Consider the following 18635-nt stretch of genomic DNA (forward strand, 5'->3'; position numbering starts at 1 on the left):
ATCCCCATGATAGTTTCCTAAGGGCTATGACTAAATTGAGTTCTTTGCAGTATTTTGAATTTGGAGAATAGAAGATCAAACATACCTCAATAATTTTTTTCTCTTGGGTTTTCAGTTTAGTGGAAATGGAAGTGATAAAGAGTTTTGAGAACATTCTTAGAGCATTGAATGTTAAATGTCTCATTGGCTCTAATAGTAAAACACCCAAAAGAGTCACGTGTCCACCAAGTTCAAGAAGACAGTGGTTGATGTTCTTTAGTTTGTCCTAGTGAGAATGCGTGGGCTCTGTATGGGCACCCTCTTATCTTGTCCCCACTTCATCAACGGGGTAATATTTCTTTCCATCTTAAAAGGAAGCAGGAAACAAACACAAACTCATGTCTTTAGCTCTGTTTGTCCTGTTGCCTTTTCCCCACCCAAAGTCTCTCCCACAGTCCAGGATGTTGGTGGGATCTTGTGGCTCTTGCTGGACTAGCCTCAAAGTTAGCAAAGCTACAGTGGTCCTTGCCCATCTGTGTCTCCTGTTGTGGCAGTGGGAGGTGGGGCTGAAGACAGGAAGAAGAGAAGAAAGAAGAGAGAAAATCTTCATCTCATCTTCTCCAGTTTGCCATTCACATGACCATTGGCCAGTTCATAATTTGTGAACTTAAATTCAAATGGGGGAAACAATCCACTTATATAAACAGTTTCTTCTCTGAGAATACGACTTAAAAGTGCTGACGCCATCCAGCAGCGAACCGTTGCTATGACTTCTTACAAAATTTAGAGGTTGAACTAATGACATCTCAAGTACCAGTCTTCCTGAGCGCCTTCTTTCTTCTGTTGTCCCTAACATTCGTGGATTTAAACTTACATCCGTTTCTCCTTTGACCTTCACCTTTTCCGTAGCTCACAGGTGAATTGAGAAAGAGTAGAGTACCTCACATTTGTAACAGCCCTCCATGGCTCACACCCCTGCCGTCCTTTCTTGAATGGGACCCCAGGGCAGTTTAGATACTGTGCCTGCAGTTGCCCAAGGTTTCTCCCGGGCAGGGTTCCTTAGGTGTTTGCACAGGGGATTTGGTTTGAGAATCATCCACACGGATTCCTGAACCGGCCCTGCTGCCTCTGTTGATTCTGAAGGTTCAAGTGTGTGACCTCGGGGCCTCAGCGAGACCAACAGGTCCACCAGCCCTCGCTCATTGCCTTTTGACTTAACTGGGTCTAGAGAAAGGTGTGTTACTTGACTGGCAGCAGGGATATCCCCCTCTCTCTCCCTCCTGCCCAACATCTCCTTAGAATTACCCTGATGATTTACCTGATAATGCTGAAGTGTCCTGTGCTTATGTTCCAGGTCTTCTCAAATCATTCCATTTTTAAAATGAAACCTTTTATTTTGAATATTTTAGAATCATGTAAGAAATAATACAGAGAGATCCTGTATACTTTTTTATCCACTTTCCCCCAGTGGTAACAAAATACAGAATCTTCTATATAATAAAAGCCTAAGCAACCATTACGGTGGAACTCTCAGAACAACCGGTCGCTATGATGCACACTGACCACCAGGGGGCAGACGCTCAGTGCAGGAGCTGTCCCCTGGTGGTCAGTGCGCTCCCACAGGGGGAGTGCTGCTCAGCCAGACCGGGCTCACGGCTGGCGAGCACAGTGGCTGGAGCCTCTCTCGCCTCCGCAGCAGTGCTAAGGAGCAGCGAGCTGAGTGGTAAGAAGCAGCGAGTAGGTGGGTGGAAAGGAGCGAGGGGTCCCGGACTGCGAGAGGGCACAGGCCAGGCTGAGGGGAACCCCTCCACCACCACTGCATGAATTTCGTGCACCAGGCCTCTAGTAATATCATAACCAGGATGTTGACATTGATGCAGTCAATATAGAGTATTTCCATAACCACAAGGATCTCTCATCTTTTTAGAGCCACCCCACCCCTTCTTAAGCCATAGCAACTACTAATCTATTCTCCGTTTCTAATTTTTTCACTTCAGAAATGCTGTATAAATGGAGCCAGGCCATTTATAACCTTTTGAAATTGACTTCACTAGGCATCATTCCCTGGAGATTCATCCAGTTGTTGCAGTTGTTATTGCTGAGTAGTATTCCATCATGTGGTTGTACCACAGGGGTTTTAACCATTCAGTCATTGAAGAATGGATGGTGGCTGCATTTTTTCCAGTTTGGGGCTAATATGAATAGAGCTGCTATAAACATTTGTGTACAGGCTTTTGTGTGGACATAGGTTTTCATTTCGCTTTGATAAATGCTCAGGTGTGCAATGGTTGGGTTTATATGTTAATTGCATATTTATATTTAAAAAAAAACCACAAAAACTCTTTTTCAGAGTGGCTGCACCATTTTATATTCCACGAGCAGTGTCTGAGTGGTCCGGTTTCTCTGCATCTTTGTCAGCATTTGGTGGTGTTTTTCTATTTTCTCCATCCGATAGGTGTGTAGTAATAGCTCATTGTGGTTTTAGTGTGCGGTTCCCGAATAGCTGATACTTTTGAACATCTTTTCGTACGTTTATTTGCCATCTGTATATCCTTTTGGTGACATGTCTCTTCATGTCTTTTGCCCTTTTCTGATTAGATATTTCCCCCCACTGTTGAGTTTTAAGAATTTTTGATATATTCTAGACACTAGTCTTTTTTTTTGGATACGTGGTTGCAAGTCTTTTCTCCCAGTCTGTGACTTGCTTTTAAAAAAAATCTTTTACAAGGTCTTTGGTAGAGCAGAAGTTTTTCATTTTGTTGAAGTCCAATTTATCAATTTTTTCTTTCATAGCTTGTGCTTTTGTTCAACTATAAGAGCTCTTTGTTCTAGATCCTGAAATTTTTCTCCTATGTTTTTTTTTCCCTACAGTTTTAGGCTTTACATTTAAGCCTGTGATCCATTTGGGGTTAATTTTTGAATAAGGTAGAAGACTTGGGTTGAGGCTTGTTTGTTTATTTATTTTTGCCTATGCATGTCCTCTTCCTCCAATACCATTTGTCCAGAAGGCTGTCTGTTCTCCATTGAATTCTTTAGCACATTTGTCAGATTTCAGTTGGACATATTAGTGTAGGTATTTCTGGGTTATCTATTCTGTACCATCGATTTATGTGTCCATCTCTTCACCAATATCATCATATAAATTATAACTGTAAAATGTCCTGAAATCCAATAGACTGATTCCTCTAGCTTTATTCTGTTTTCTCAGAAATTTTAACTATTCCAGTTTATTTGCCTTTCCATATAAATAAAGTTTAGAATAGTCTTGTCAATATGTATAAAAGATCTAGTTGGGATTTTGATAGGAATTAAATTAAATCTATATATCAGTTTTGTGGAGAATTGATATCTTTACTTACATTGAGTCTTTCAGTCCATGAACATAGAATATTTCTTTATTTACTTAGATCTTTTTTGATTTCTTTTATTATTTTGTAATTATAAGTCTACACTGTGTCATTCCTTGGTTCCCTGGCCAGCTTGCCCATCTCCCAGCCTTTCAGAGGCTTATGTTTGCTTTATACACAATGCCCGGGAGTTTTAGTTGTGCTTAGTGGAAGGAATAAGGAAAGGGACTTCCCATCTCTTTTCCTGGAAGTGAAAGTTCCACTCTGTCGTTTAAATGTCTGAAAGTAGCTGCTGTTTTCAAGGAGAGATTCGGAATTACATCATTGGACTCTGCCCAAGGCTTCAGCCAGTGATGCTCAGTTGTTTTGGGAACTAAACAATGGAGGACAGCATTCCATCTGACTCCCTGAGTCTCTCTTCTGACTCTCAGACATTTCCTCTGCTCAGTGCACATCCCCTTTTCCTTAGCCCCATCTGTAAAAGGATTGAGGTCAAGCTCTTTTCCCCCTGTTGACATCTGTGGGGTCCTACCTCGGAGACTTCAACCTTCCTCTAGAGAACAACCTTTTCTTGGTTTAGTGCAGTCACCATCTTCCTTCACTTTGTATCTTTCATTTTCTACTCAAGTATATTTGGACTCCTGTTTATGGTTTGATCAGATCCTTTTCTGAGTTTTCTAAGGGTACGTGTTTGAACCTAGCAAAGGATCTCTCTGGTTGCCCCAGCTGTGGCTGTACATGCCAGATCTCCTTCACCATCTTTCGTACCTGCGTGGTTAGCCTGGTGGGACTTTGCCAGTACGTAGTGGGATAGAGTAAGGCTTTGATGGCACTTGCTGAATTCTGACTTGCCAGCAGCTGAGATGTTCTGTGAAAGCAATGATTGCCTTAGAGGGTCAGTGCCACTCTGTTACTACCTGGCCCTGTGCTCAGAAGCCCTCAGGGGCAGGTCTATGCTAAGAGTAGGATTGGAATATATGGTTTAGCTGGAGTTCGAGTCCAAGTCGTGGAATTCTGTCACACTCTGGTACATGACATGGGGCAATGCTTCGTGCGTGCTTACGGCCGGGTTAGCTGTCCTGCCTGCATCTGTCTCTCTCTCACGGGAGCAGGCAGCTGAAGGAGAGGACGAGGTGGCCGGACAAGGGGGGGATCACTTCCTTTCCCAGCCGCACCAGACCAAGCAGTGCCAAGAAACGGAGCACACGGGCACCGACCGGACTTTGAACATCAGTTGATCTGCCCTGGTTGGGGGTTGTATGCCGACCTATGTGATTACTGACCCCTGCTTTGGGACACATTGAATAGAGGTGTGGGTGAAGGGGCAAGAGAAGCTTTCCTCCGCTCCCTGAAGTATTGAAGAGCTGACAACTTTAGTTTTAATAATTAATATTTAGATGTATTAGAATGTCATCACTTCACCTCTCTGAAACCAGGGCTAAATTTAGCCAAGTACAGACTGGCAATGCACTCAGTGACCTCTAAAAAATTGGCAAAATCAGTTTTCTTGTAGAGTCTGCATCAGCCATAGAATTGGATGTTACAGGTCCTTTGGTCAGCCCTTGTGTTTTGCAATTGAAGACACAAATGCCCAATGCGTGGCATAGTTGGGACTCAAGGCGAGACTTCTGTATTGCTGGTTCGTTGTTCCTTCCCTGGGTCATGCTGATAACCTGTGATACAGACACACCATTTTACAGTGTGGGACCATCGGAATCGTTTGAGAATTGTCTCATGGGTTACATTCAGACCAGGTGCAAGAGTGCAGATGAAGGTGACTTACCTGTCCTGGTCCTCACTCTCAGGGATTCAGTTTAGTTCAGGAACTTTCTGGGCATCATTAATACAATATACCAAGTACATTAAATTATCTTGAGCAGCCCAGCCAGTTCTCGTTTCTGGAAGTACTCTGCTTAGGCAGCTTCCGGGAACTGGTGCCTGCCTGGGTTTCCTCACCCACCCCAAATACCATTATTAGCTGAAGGCTCAGGACTTTGAGATTTTGGCCCTGCTCTGAAATGCTTCATTTTAATTTTAGTCAGGCGAGGCCTGTCTCAGTTTATAGTTCAGTGTTATCAACCTTTCACTTAACTCTGTTCTCCACTGATTATCATCTGAATGGATTCTGTGCGTTGACCATATTGTTTTCTGAAAATGTGCCCACTCTACTGTGCCCATGCATCTTACTAGGGATTTTTACTGTAGCAGAATAATTTGAGGAAAAAAACATCACAACCAAACTAGCTCTGGGAACAAAGGCATATAGTCATTCCTGCTGTAATTCTTATTTCCGTTGAAGTGAGATTGGAAATGAAATGCTCTCTCTGGGTTCTCATTGTGAAGATGTGTGAATGTGAAAACCAGAAAACAAACGAGTGTGCTTCATTCTTATTACTGTTTTTTGGTAATTATGCTGTAGACAGAAGATTATAGAGCTGCTGTTAAAGAGGCAAAACAGCTTACTTCGCATCTGAGCTGGCTGTGAAGCTGGCTGTTTTGACCTTTAGATGCAATGTCTCCGGCTGTCTCTCGCCTTTGGTCTCTGGAATTTACGCATAAATACATGCTGTACTAACTCATGTATCTCTAGCCTTTATCACCTTTCCCCTTGTACCTGTTTTCTCCACAAAATATGAATGGAAACACAGAATTGTTTCCTTGTTACTTGGACATCCCTGAACCTTAATAGGGCCTTAGGGTGCCCTGCCCCACAGCCCACGAGACAGGCAGCCATCGATTTCGGTGCCAGGATGGGCAGAGAAGGCGCAATGCGAGTAGTTGTCAAGTGTAGATCGTGATTACTTTTCAGCTTTGTTTTCCTGTAGCTTGTAGTGTTTCCTCACTTGAAAAGTACTATCTTTCCTGAAAAAGGAGCAGTTTTCTGAGCAGATGAGCCTGCCCCAGAATAGAAATTAGCTTAAATTCTGAAAACATTCATCCATTTGTAGATGATGTAAATAAAATGTCAGAAGACACTTGACACCTTTTAAGTACTTTTACTCTTTTCTATTCAAAAGACAGGTATTGTCACATTACATTGCTTTGTCCTCTTGTAAATGGCCTCAACTTGTAGGGAGTTAGAGTTTTAAGATATATTGTAGTTTCTTTGTTTAAATTAAAAACAGGAAGAAAGTCATGTTCTTTTAGACCACAGAAATCCTGGCCTGCTCCTCTGCCCTAACACGTCCCCCAAATCCAGAGAAGGGGGTCAAGGCCATGAATGCAAAGGATCCCAGAGAAGCTAATGGGACACATGCCTTTGCATCACCACTCTCTCAGGAGCAGGGATAACAATACTATCTAAACAGGCACGGTGACTAAAATCCAAGGACGTTCAGTTAGGTGAACTGTGCTTACTTAGTGACTTTAAAGCTATGGATGTCACACCAAGCATCTAGGAGAAATGTGTACAACCCAAGCAGTATGCATTTTCTCAGAGCGGAATGGAGGTGAGGAGTGGCAGCAGGGATGTGGGAGAAAATACAGTGTGTGTGCACGGATGTATACACATCTGTCTGTGCACACTGAACCTGAGGTCCTCATTTAGTGCAATTCCCAGTGGCCGGTGCTCCCTTTTCAGTCATGGCAGAATATGAAAGCTTCTTGGTTTGAGGCTGTAGTCCACACTGGCTCCCACTTTCTCCTGGTACTTCTGCATCTAAAGAGGGTGGGGAGCCTCGCCCGGTGGATGTGGATCGTGCACATTCCTGTAGCTGGTCAGTGGCTGCAGTGGTGCTGGGGTAATAGCTGGACCCAGCTCTCACAGAGCCCCAAGGTGGCGGGGGGACCACCCTGCACATGGTCTGACAGGAAGAACTGGTGTGAGATAAGTTGGGGTTGACGTGGTGGTGTTTGGGTGACCCCAAAACTCTAAACATTTTTCAGTGTTTGTAGTCACAGGTTTCTGTTGTAAAGAGCACTTAATAACTTACAAAACCTATTTTGAATTGAATAATTTTGATATTTTATTGTTAATTTTCTAGAAACAAAGCTTTTTCACCAACACATTCATAACTTTTTATATAGTTATATATGTTTTATAAACATATAAATGTCAAATAGGGAAGAGCACTTAAACTATTCATTGTGAATTTTATGTGTATTGTGAAGGATATACATATCTTGATGAGGGATAATATGAAAGACTTTTCAGTTTTTACGGAACACATACTTTGTCTCCTTTGTAGATTTTTCTTTTTATTGCTGTTTTCCCCTATTATAAAAATAGTTTAACCACAATGCATTTGATAAATGAGAAGCTTGGAGGGAGGTGAGCACCTATAATGCTAACATAATGGTCACTGTTGGTATTCAGGGGTATTTGCTAATAGTGTTTCTCCTGTGTATTTGTGTTTGTTCATTCCTTGTAACACCCATGACACCCCCTCACGAGCACTCCGTCACAGGCCTTGGAAGTAGTCAGCGTCCAGTCACATCCTGGTTCTTACTAACTGTGGGGCCGTGGCAGTTTCTTAATTTCTCCAAACCCCATTTCCTCATCTGTAAAATGACATAATAATGTCTACTTCATAGATTATTATGATAACTAAATGAGATATGTTGTATTTAAATGTATTTAAAGTGTGTAGTTCATTTGACTTACGGTAGAATGGAGTTAGTATCTATCTATATAAATGAAATATGATTTGACTTTAGTATAGAATATGTTGATTTTATTCCTAAGTAAGTGCAAGACATTCTAAGGTGCTGTGGAAATTCAGACATTATAATTCACTGCCTGAGATTAATGATTGTGGTGAAAGTAGAAAATTTTAGTTCAGAGAAACAAATGAGTACCTGTGATAAGGTAAATGTCAACAGGATCTAATAATTACCAAATCTGTTGATTGGTTTTCTTCGGCGTAGCTTGTTTTAACCTTTGGCATATTGTTATTAGAAAAGCAATGGTATTTTTTACTGATGCTGACCTCGTCAAAGCTGCCTGTAATGTTCTTACTCTGTGATTATAATAAACACTTTGTGGGATAAAATTTGTATTTTAGTTCTTTCAGGAGAAAAACAAAGAATTTTCAAGAGAGTTTCTGATTTTTTTTCTTAGTCTGAGTTGCTCAGAAGTTTAAACATTAATTTTTGGGCTTGATTCAAAAGCTTAAAAGAATAAAAATTCTTTAAAAAATGTTGTAATTCTTTTGTCAGTTAAAAGATCATTTTAAATCTTAGCTAGAGTCTATATTTTGAGGCTTTTAAGAAAACAGACTTGAATGCAAATTGTACATTTTAGAAGATAGTAGACACTCGTTGCATGAAGATCCAAATAGTATTCAAACACATTTTATCTTGTGCTATGTTAGGTTTATTTTTGGAATGGAAGTAGTAAGCCCTCAGTTTATATTTACTTTAAGTTTTAAAAATATGCCATGTTTAGTGCTTACCTCTAAGGGATGAAAAATCGTGTTTCAGTTTTCCCTGGTTACTTAATGATGCAGAGCCTTTCCAAAGAGGATTTCAGTCTCAGTTTCATTTTACATGTGATTAGATTTTAAGCTCTATCTAAAGTTTCAATTTAATAACTAAACTTATGTTTCTGAACTTGACTTCACTGGTTTTACTTATAAGTCATATAATGTCCAGTTCATCCATTTAAAGATCAATGTGCAAAAAAACAAACAAACCCCAAAAAAACAAAAACACAACTAATTGCTGTGGCCATTCTTTTGCATCCCTGTCTTACAGATTGCAAACAACTGAGGTGACTTAAAATGTATATATCTAATCTGGATTAGACTCTAATTCATTTTTATTATTTTAAAGAACATTTTTTGAGTTGTGAGAACTGTGACTATTGTCAAGATAGATGCCCATAAACTTGAATTTACACATTCATGTTGATTTGCTTACATAATTTGCAAGAACACCTCTCTGCTACCTCTTCTTTACACTTAACAAAATGCAAAGGTAACAAAATTGGAACTCTACCTAAAGCTGACCTTCTCTTCAGACTTTGGGATGAGCCTGACTACTTAGTAAATGTTATTTTTACTTTACAGGGTAAGGAGTTTTTCATTGAACATGTGACTTCCAGTTTTGCTTTTTCCTTGGGCTTAGAATCAGTTATCGTCGTATTTGAAATGACCGCTGTGTAGAGATTTTGAGGTCTAACCAAGCTTCTTTGCGTGCTAGAAAGTACTTCGTAGGACCAACCCTGTCTCCCCCTTTGGTTTGTTTAGAAGACTTGCACTATCTGCCAGATGCTGCTTCCCAACCAGTGCAGCTATGCATCCCACCAGAGAATCCATCAGCACAAATCTCCCTACACCTGCCCCGAGTGCGGGGCCATCTGCAGGTCGGTGCACTTCCAGACCCACGTCACCAAGAACTGTCTGCACTACACGCGGAGAGTTGGTTTTCGGTCAGTATTCCGTCGACTTAACGCGCAAGTAAAGCTTGTTCACTTACTAACCGCACAGCATTTGGAGTGGTCTGTGCATATTGTGTTCAGGGTCATGCAGTGATACCTCGATTAACAGATCCTCTGGGAACCGAGCTCCTCGTTTGTGGTCTGTTTGAATCCTTGAATGTGGGCTTGGCCCTCTGGCCCACACACACCTGAGGGTGAATGGAGCCTTCCGGGCAAAAGTGTGCATGTAGCAGGGTTTGCCTTTGATCGACTGTTCGAGCCTTTTCTTTCTGTGCCCTTTCCAGCATACTTTTGTTGTCTTCCTTTGCATTTTAACTCCTGTAACAATACCATGCATGTCTGTACCTCTTAATCTTTCCTCTCTCAATCAGAAAGGGTGTGATGGTTCCTTCTATTTTGTCATGAAAATGGATTGGGTGTATGTTCTCTCCTAACGTGGCTCCTTGTGGAAGCGCCTTCCACCCCAGGTAACCTTCTCGAGTCCTTCTTCTCCATCACCTCTGCCCAGGCTTCTTCCTCTCTTCACACATCTTGACTAGAACCCCTTTCACTGCCCCCTAAGATGCTCAGATGTGTCTTTTGCAACATATGACGAATCTAATGTTAGTTTAGTTAATATCGATTGATGAGGTACTTGAACTTCGTTCTCCACTTTGTGACCTTCTGAAATGCATTCCTGTGCCTTTTATATTTTGACCCAGTGAAGGCCCACCAAGAAAACCAGTTGTTGATACACAGTGTCTTTGTTAATAGAGGTATTACTGTACTGTGTGTTTGTCTCAAACTTAACTGTTTGGTTGCCTAGTGTCTTTAAAGTTAGACTGTTAATATACAGTGACTTTTTTTTTTTTAGTTGTAATACAGTTATGATCTATAAAAATGAAGTCCAGTGGTATATTTGATAGTTTTATTTCAGTTAAATTTTGGTTATGGCACCATTATTTCATATTTTAATCTCCTGCCTCCAGACCTGTGATGCACAATATTTAATGAGTTGGGGTTTACCCTAGTAGAAAACCTTGGGTTTGGAAGTTAAGAAACCAGAGTTCGTGGGTACCACTTCTGCTAATCATGTGTTAATTCGTGTGTTATCTCTGTTCTTTGGTGCCCTGTCTATAAAATTGGTGTGATGCTTCCTCCATCTCCACTGGGATGTTACAGAGTAAAACAGGAAAATCAGACTGCATGCTAAGTGCTTAGGGAGAAAGTTACACATGGAAGGTGCCCTTGCTTCCCCAGAATCTGTACACAATGATACCGTGGTTCTTCCCCCACGTGTAGAAGGTCCCTGTACCGGATTCTTTGTGAAATAGTGATGGACAACATGTTCTGAGTGCTCTTCTTTTAACAGATGCCAAACTTTCTGCAGATGCTTTATTTTTCTAACATAATGAAAGTAAACTTAGTTTGGAACGAATAAAGAAAGTGAGACATCTATAACTTTAATTATTCCTGGTACCTTTCCTAATTAAAACAGAGACTCTGAAGCTCCCTTGCTTTTCGTTTTCCCCCTCTTTTGCCACATTCACAGAGTTGCTTCTATTTGGGGTCTTGAATTTTACCTAAATTTTTTTGTGTTTAGTATAGATTTTTTTCCCTGGACATGAGGCTTAGAGTAGCTGTAAAAATAATGTATTTGTGTATTCTGAAGTTTAGTTCATGTTTGCCTCTTTAGATGATAGAAAATAATTTGATCTCACTGTTTTTTAATTAAAAAAATGTTTTTATTGATTTCAGAGAGAGGAAGGGAGAGGGAGAGAGGGATCAATGATGAGAGAGAATCACTGATTGGCTGCCTCCTGCACACCCTTTACTGGGGATTGAACCTGCAACCCTGGGCATATGCCCTGACCGGAATCGAACGGTGACCTCCTGGTCCATGGGTTGGCGCTCAACTACTAAGCCACACAGGTTGGGCTTGATCTTAGTTTTTTTTTCCTGCTGTTTTAAATAAGGGTCCAGTCTAATATTGAACTGGGGCTCAGCAGCCCCTTGGCCTTGTATGTTTTCTTCTTTTTGGCTTTCTAGGTTTTTTTGTTTGTTTTGTTTTCTTTTGGCAGAGGTATCTCTCTAACATGGCTCCAGGTCTTCTTTTGTCTCTTTCAGATTCAGTATGCCTCATTTTCTTTCTTCTTGATCACATTGCATCTCCTACATAATGAGGGAGGTCGCTTCTAGCTTATGGTTGATTTGGTAAAAGTCAAGTATTTCTCTGAACTTCGTTGCTTCTCGATCCATTGGATCTGAATCTAGAAAGGGGAATTTTATTGGATTCTATACTGAAAACATTTTTAAAATAAAAACATTAAGAGAAACTTGATTGATACCCAGAACAGAAAGGACTTAAATATCAACAGACTGATTTTTAGTAGCATTAGTATACTGTGTGGCCTCTTCAGATTCTGACTTGTTTGTCTTACTTACATTCCTCTTGCTACCCTGAACCTTTCTCCCACTCTAGGCAGATATTTTGCAGCTCTCTCTCTTCTTTCTTTCCTTCCATTGAAGAGGGTTTTCCTTTGGCCTCCATGATGCTATTTGGACCAAGCCTTAGCCACCTCCTTTATCAGCTGTAGATTCTTTAATATCCTGCTTATTTTCTTGAGGATTTACTCTTTCACTCCAGGCAACTTCAGAGAATGAGCTCTTTGTTCCTTTAGGCCCTTCCTTATTTTTTTGCCCTTTGAATACCACCCTTCTACCCTTATGGGACAAACCTTTTGTCTGTGACTCATGGTGTAGAGGATGCTTCTGTTTCATTAGAAACCCATCTGGTTTTGTTTTATGTCACCTTTCTCTTCCATGGGGTTCACAGGCTTCTGGGGTTGGGAAGGACTAAAAAAAAAAAGATCTCATTTTACAAATGAGAAACCAGCCCAGAGAGGATCAATAATAACCTGTTCAAGACAACACAAGTTCAGGTTAACACAGAATAATTTCAGTATGCTTGGCTTGGGTGGCTTTATTGCCTAAAATAAAAGTAGACAAGATGGGGGAGCTTTCCTTAATTATTCTCCTGTTGTTATTTAGTGTTGTTACTGTATTTGCTGCTGAACAATATGCTTTAAGCCATTTAAAATGCTAATGCATTAATAATGGTTTTTATAAAATGCTTGCAAAGCTTAACATGGCACGCTTTATAGAACACTAGTCATTCAGAGCATGCCATTCCCCTGAGGCTTTGGGAGTATCTCCAGGAATTCAAAAGGGGGATCTAAGAATAGAAGTACCTTAGATTAATAGAGCCGCCACTAAGCTCTGCCTCCTAGAAGGCAGGCCCTGTCTGCAGTCTTCATTCCTCAGGTTGGCTTTCCCATTCACATAGTTGATGTCAATAGAGAAGGACAACCAGGTCATCAAATGGTCACACACACTCAGTGTTGCTGGAAGTCCTTGAGTGTTAAAGATGAGGTTGGGGAGAAATATATCTCTACATTTTACAGTGTGTTTCTGTAGGAGTGATCCAAATGAGGAAAAAGCTAATTGAATTATTAGAAATTCAACAAGTAAAGAGGTTAGCTAAAGAGACGATTTAGAGATGTTGGTTTTTTGGAAGTTTATCGTTCATGTCTTTTCTTAAATTGGAGTGGACTTAAATTTATTTTTTAGGAGACAAACTAGGTGGTTGACCTTCGCTACCTAATGGGCCCTCTAACCTGCGGAAACATTAACCACAGCAGTGTGGACCAGGAACAGTGGCCTTGGCCTTGGACCCAGCGCTCACGTGTTCCTCTGTGCCCCTCCACGATGACACATAAGATTAGATAGGGAAGATTTCTTCCACTGGATATGCCATTGGGTAAAGGGGGTGGGGAGGAACCTCAGGGTCCTCATGTCATAATCCAGCATGTAGGAGCCTCCTCCAAAGTCAGGAATCAAGACAGGCTTGCTGTGTTCCTGACCTTGATCATGGCCCCCATGATCCATTGGTCTCACCACAGTCTGGAGTCTGGACATCCAATTCTAGAAACTTTAAAGATGTTAAAAAAAAATAGACCTTTTGAGTTTTACTTTTCTTCTTCATGATCTTCCTTCTTCCGTACATAAAAATAATTTGACGTTCTATCATTAGAAAAAACAAAGCCTACTTCCAGAAAGCTATTAGGAACTTAAAGGGGTGTTAAAATGTGTTCATTTTAATCACTTTTTACCCAGTTAAGTTACACCCGTGTAATGGTCTCGTGCTAATGACTCTGTGTTTATTTTTCTAACAGATGTGTACATTGCAATGTTGTGTACTCTGATGTGGCCGCACTGAAGTCTCACATCCAAGGTTCTCACTGTGAAGTCTTCTACAAGTGTTCTATTTGTCCAATGGCGTTTAAGTCTGCCCCCAGCACACATTCCCATGCCTACACACAACATCCTGGCATCAAGATAGGAGAGCCAAAGTAAGTCACACTGCCTTTTGACTTGTACTCCACTACTTTATTAGTGCTTTAGAGGAGGTAGGAGTTCCATGGAATACAACTTAAGATAAGGAAAGCGATGCCACCAGGCAGATTCTGATGCTCATAGCTCCCTAAATCTTTCAGTTCTTTCCAGGTGACATCTTTGTCCAAAATGTCCCTTATTATATTTATGCTCTTGTCATCAGTTTTTAGTTAAATAATTGAATATCAATTCTTTTTTCTTAGATAATTTTAACACGTTCTAGGAAAACTATGAAAAACTGTCATCCTTCGATGTTTTCATAGTTTCTTACAGTATACACTTCTCATAGGAACATTAATAAGACGAAGTCAACTTAAGACAGTGGTTATGGAATTTAACTTCATCGCCCGTGTATGTCCTTGATTAGTAAATTTCATGTTTGCCTTAATCTCGCTTTTGGTGTTACCAATTTTTGCTTTTTGTGTGTCTTTCGTAATGAAGTGGTGCTTCAGCAGACAATTGTGGGCTGCCTGCCCGCAATAGAGGTGGCTTCGGAGTGAAGAGGGAGTGTGGGCACCAGAGTCAGAATCCCACCCCCACCCACCAGCTGTGTGAACTTGAACCATCACTTACCCTCGTCTCAGACTCCATTTTTTCCCTGTTAAGGGAGGGGAATGCTTATGTCCCAGCATTTGAGGGAGGATAAAATGAAGTTAGGTTCAAAATGCCTATCTAGCACATGGCCCCCACATCTGGAGTGAGGGGCAGGGGGCTCTGTAGCATTAGTTCCTTCCCACGGTTCCCTGCCCCCTGTATTATTATGGCAGTGTGGAATTTGATGATTATGTGGAGCTAGATTGGCAGCCTCACATCTGTTGTTATGTATTTGCCCATAACTCCATAATCAAGGAAGATTTAGGGAGAAAGTATGTTGATATGCCATACTATATATATTTGGCTTTTATTGTAATTTTAGTTTTGGGGAAATGTTATTGACTAAAACTATAGAAGTGACTATGTTTATTAAAAACTGATAATATGGAATTTTATTCTAATAAGACCTTCACTCTAATCTTTTTAGATTCTCAAAATGAGACAGATTATAAGTCAGGGGATCCATATACAACTTGGTGTGTTGATTCTGAAGACGGACATTAGTGACTTTTAGTTAGTTTTCAGTGTTCATGATAGCAAGATTTCTGGACAGTAATGTAGTCATTCCCTCCAGTGAATAAAGTTTTAGATTTGTTTTTTTATTCAAATTAAACCAATTCATTGCTGAAATGTATATGAAATCTACTTAGCTGTAGATTTCACTTGAGGGTGGGAGTGGGGGGAAGAGATGTGAGAGAAACATTGATCAGCTGAGCCCTAATTGGGATCGATCCCACAACCTAGGCATGTGCCCTGACTGGGAATTGAACCCGAAACCTTCTGGTGCATAGGACGATGCTCAACCAACCAAGCCACCTGGACAGGCACATCACCAGATTTATAACAAGCGTTTCTGTGGTGTTACTGTGTGCCAGGTGCTGTCCAGTGCTCTGTTCCTTGCTCTCAGTGTAAGGTGAGGCATGCTCCTTGCCGTATACAAGGAAACTTTGAACACTGTTTCATCTTTTCTGGGTAATTTGAGATCATTTTCAGTGTCCATTACTGGATTTTATGGTGATCCAGTTTGTGTCTGTTTGCTTTTGTGTTTTCCTTGACATCTTATAGACAGCAGTTTCTTTTGCTGCTTTGGGCCGTCCTTTTATTTGCCAGCTCCAAATGTATGTAAGTGGGTAAACGAGAACGCCAGAGTTTAGAATTGTATAAGAATAGAGAGTTTTTGAACAAGTTCCTAATGAAGAAAACACGTGCAGAACCACAGTAGTGGCAGGGTAGAGGACTTTGGAGTGGGCCAAAGAGGAGTTAGAACCATGGCCCTGGGATTCACGGGGCACTGAGCAGATGCTCTAGCCGTGCCTCAGTGTCCTGTGACGCGGCTGCAGTGTGACTTCCCAGGGCAGCGTGTGGTGCTAGGACAGTGCAGGGCACCCAGTTGAGTTCAGTCTGTGATGGAGGAGGCTTGTGGCAGGGATTTCAGAGCTTAGAACTTTTATTCATTTGTTTTCACACCCATTTCAAGGGCAGCACTCTTTTCTGGAGAGTTTTGGTTGCTACCAGTGGACCTGGGTGTGGGCATTTGGTTTTAACTTTCTATTTCTTCTTTCCTTCCTCCCTCCCCACCCCACCAGTTTCTCCCCTCCTTGGTTATAGTCTGGTTCCTCTGCCATTCACTGAGCCTTATGACGTCCAGGACTTAAGCACACTTTCAGGTTTGCCATTCCCACATCCCTGAGAACCCACCACCTCACTATCGCCTCACCGTACTGCACCCGTTTAGATGGTCTGTGAGCACAGGTCTCCCCATTGTGACTGCCTTCCCTCCACTGCCGGGCAGACTCCTGTGGTTGTTCCATTGTGTTTGCTCCATCTTCATATTCTGTCCCTGTGTGTGTCTGAGGTTCCCGGGAGGTTCATTAGCATCAGTTTTTCATTGCGTAATAGTTTCTGTCCTACAGGGAGAAGCTGGAAGAACACTTTGGAGAACCCCTGCACCCCCTTCCCCCAGATTCCCCAGTTGTCAGCATCTCCATTTCATTCATTTCGCTCCTTCTCTGTGTCTGTCTGTTTCCTGTGTAGGAATCTTGGGCATCATGACATAAAGATGGGAGTGTTTCCCGCCTCTGCCTCCCAGTCAGGAGTCAGTGTCGATTACGTTCCCAACCAGTTCACAGAGCCCATGAAAACTTCTCCACTGGTTGAGACAGTGTCTTTTACCCAGGACCCCATGTTGCATTTAATCGTCCTGTCTCATCAGCGTTCTTCCATCTGGAACAGCTGCTCATGCACTCGGGAAGTGCACCCTGGGCTGGAATCTTCTCTGCGTCACGCTGGGGACCCGCGGTGCCTGCCTGGCCTTGTCATGCTGATGTCATTACCGCATCGTCTAGTGCAGTTGGTGTCACATTTCTCCTTTATGTTTAGAGCAGTTTGTGGGGCAGAATTCTGATAATACGTTAACAACCTGTTCCCCTGAAAAAAGCCCAAGTAAATGACTCTCTGCTGTTTTCACTTTCTTTGCTATTAAGTAAAAGGCAACAAATGAAACCAAACAAACCCAGACTCCAAAGGAATGGAGCATGTATAAAATGAGCTCTGCCATTTGTCATGAAGTAGTTATTTCTAAGAGTAAGAATAGAATCCTGAGAAAATTCTTAGCCTACCTAGTAATCTTACTTCTTTTCTTCAGGCTATTTTTTCCCTTATTGCTGTATGCTAATTACAGAAGCACCAGGAAATACAGATAAGCAGAACAATAAAAGGAATACGGGTATTGCCATCTAGCAGAGATGATGGTAGATATATGCCTTCTGTTCTTTTTCTACATCCCCTTAAAAAGTGTAACCACATCATAAATACTGTCTTGTTACCTGTTATTTTAATTTTCATGAAAATCTTTCCATGTCGTTGGTATATGTCTGCAACATAATTTGAACATTTGTACACAGTTGCTCTTATTTACTGGACTGTTTAAAACTCCAAGCTGTTCAGACAGTGAGGAAATGATCATTTTTGTCACGTCTGGTGAAGTTAATGATGACACATTAGTGTACCACCTTGGAGCAGTCTGGTGAAGCCGTGTCTGACCTTAAAAACTGCCCCCATCCCAATCAAGGGTTCTTGTGCTCTGTGCCAAACTAACATGTCAAGACCTTGTAAAAACATGTCACTCACTCCAATTAAATTTATAGATTTAATGGGGGGAAGAAAAAAGTTAAATCTGTAATTTTTGGACAAAGACTTGCAGAGTGAGGGTGGAGGGTACGTGAGAAGTGCTGTGTTGAATAGCCCCTGAGAGGAAAGAGGCATTCCTTTCTTTGGCTTTCCTGCTGAAATACCAAGTGAAACCTCAGCGTTCCCTTTTCATCTCTTTCATCTCCAGTCACTGTTTCTCTGCCATTTTCCTAAGCTGCTCCCTAGGATTTTGCGCCTATTCTCATCCTTCTTCAAAGGAGACAGAGGTCTTCCAGGGCCTCCCCTAAGGACCAGGGTGACCTGGAACAGTGGGCGACCTACTGTGGGCAGGGGTGTTCACAAGGGACCCGTCAAATTCACTGGAGGCGAAGGTGTGGCCGGGAGTCTAGGAACAGTCACTGCTCTGGACAGCTCTTGCCCGAGCCTCTGTGGGAGGTGTCATTGGATAGAATGTATTATGTCCTGAAGGTTAAAGGTGCATAACTAACTTAAGGAGGCTGCTTGGTAGTAACATGAGGTACGGAAATCGTTTGCAGTGGACAGTGAGTATTTTAAGCCAGTTAAAGCCCAGTACGCACTCGGGTGTTGCAGTGTGGATTTCCTTTTCTGTGGGGCTTTCTTTGTTAAGAACAGAATGTTGACATTCAAGTGTAAAATTGCTACTAAGTCCAAGTGAAAATTTGGCACAAGTGACAGCTTGAGCTGTTATGGGGCTGTTACGGGAGTGGGCCTACTTACTGCATTCCTCAAAA

At 41.6% G+C, this 18635-nt stretch overlaps 1 protein-coding gene across 1 annotated transcript in view; it reads left to right on the plus strand.

The window, feature by feature from the left end:
• The window catches only part of ZNF532 (zinc finger protein 532), a 98944-nt gene that overhangs the window by 50007 nt on the left and 30302 nt on the right, over positions 1–18635 (plus strand). The window contains exons 5-6 of the mRNA XM_054723919.1: positions 9515–9696; positions 13920–14096. Of these exons, the coding sequence (XP_054579894.1) occupies positions 9515–9696; positions 13920–14096 (359 nt within the window). The remainder of the gene's footprint in view (positions 1–9514; positions 9697–13919; positions 14097–18635) is intronic.

Source organism: Eptesicus fuscus, chromosome 12 (assembly GCF_027574615.1).
Source record: "Eptesicus fuscus isolate TK198812 chromosome 12, DD_ASM_mEF_20220401, whole genome shotgun sequence".
In the NCBI taxonomy this organism is placed as follows: Eukaryota; Metazoa; Chordata; class Mammalia; order Chiroptera; family Vespertilionidae; genus Eptesicus; species Eptesicus fuscus.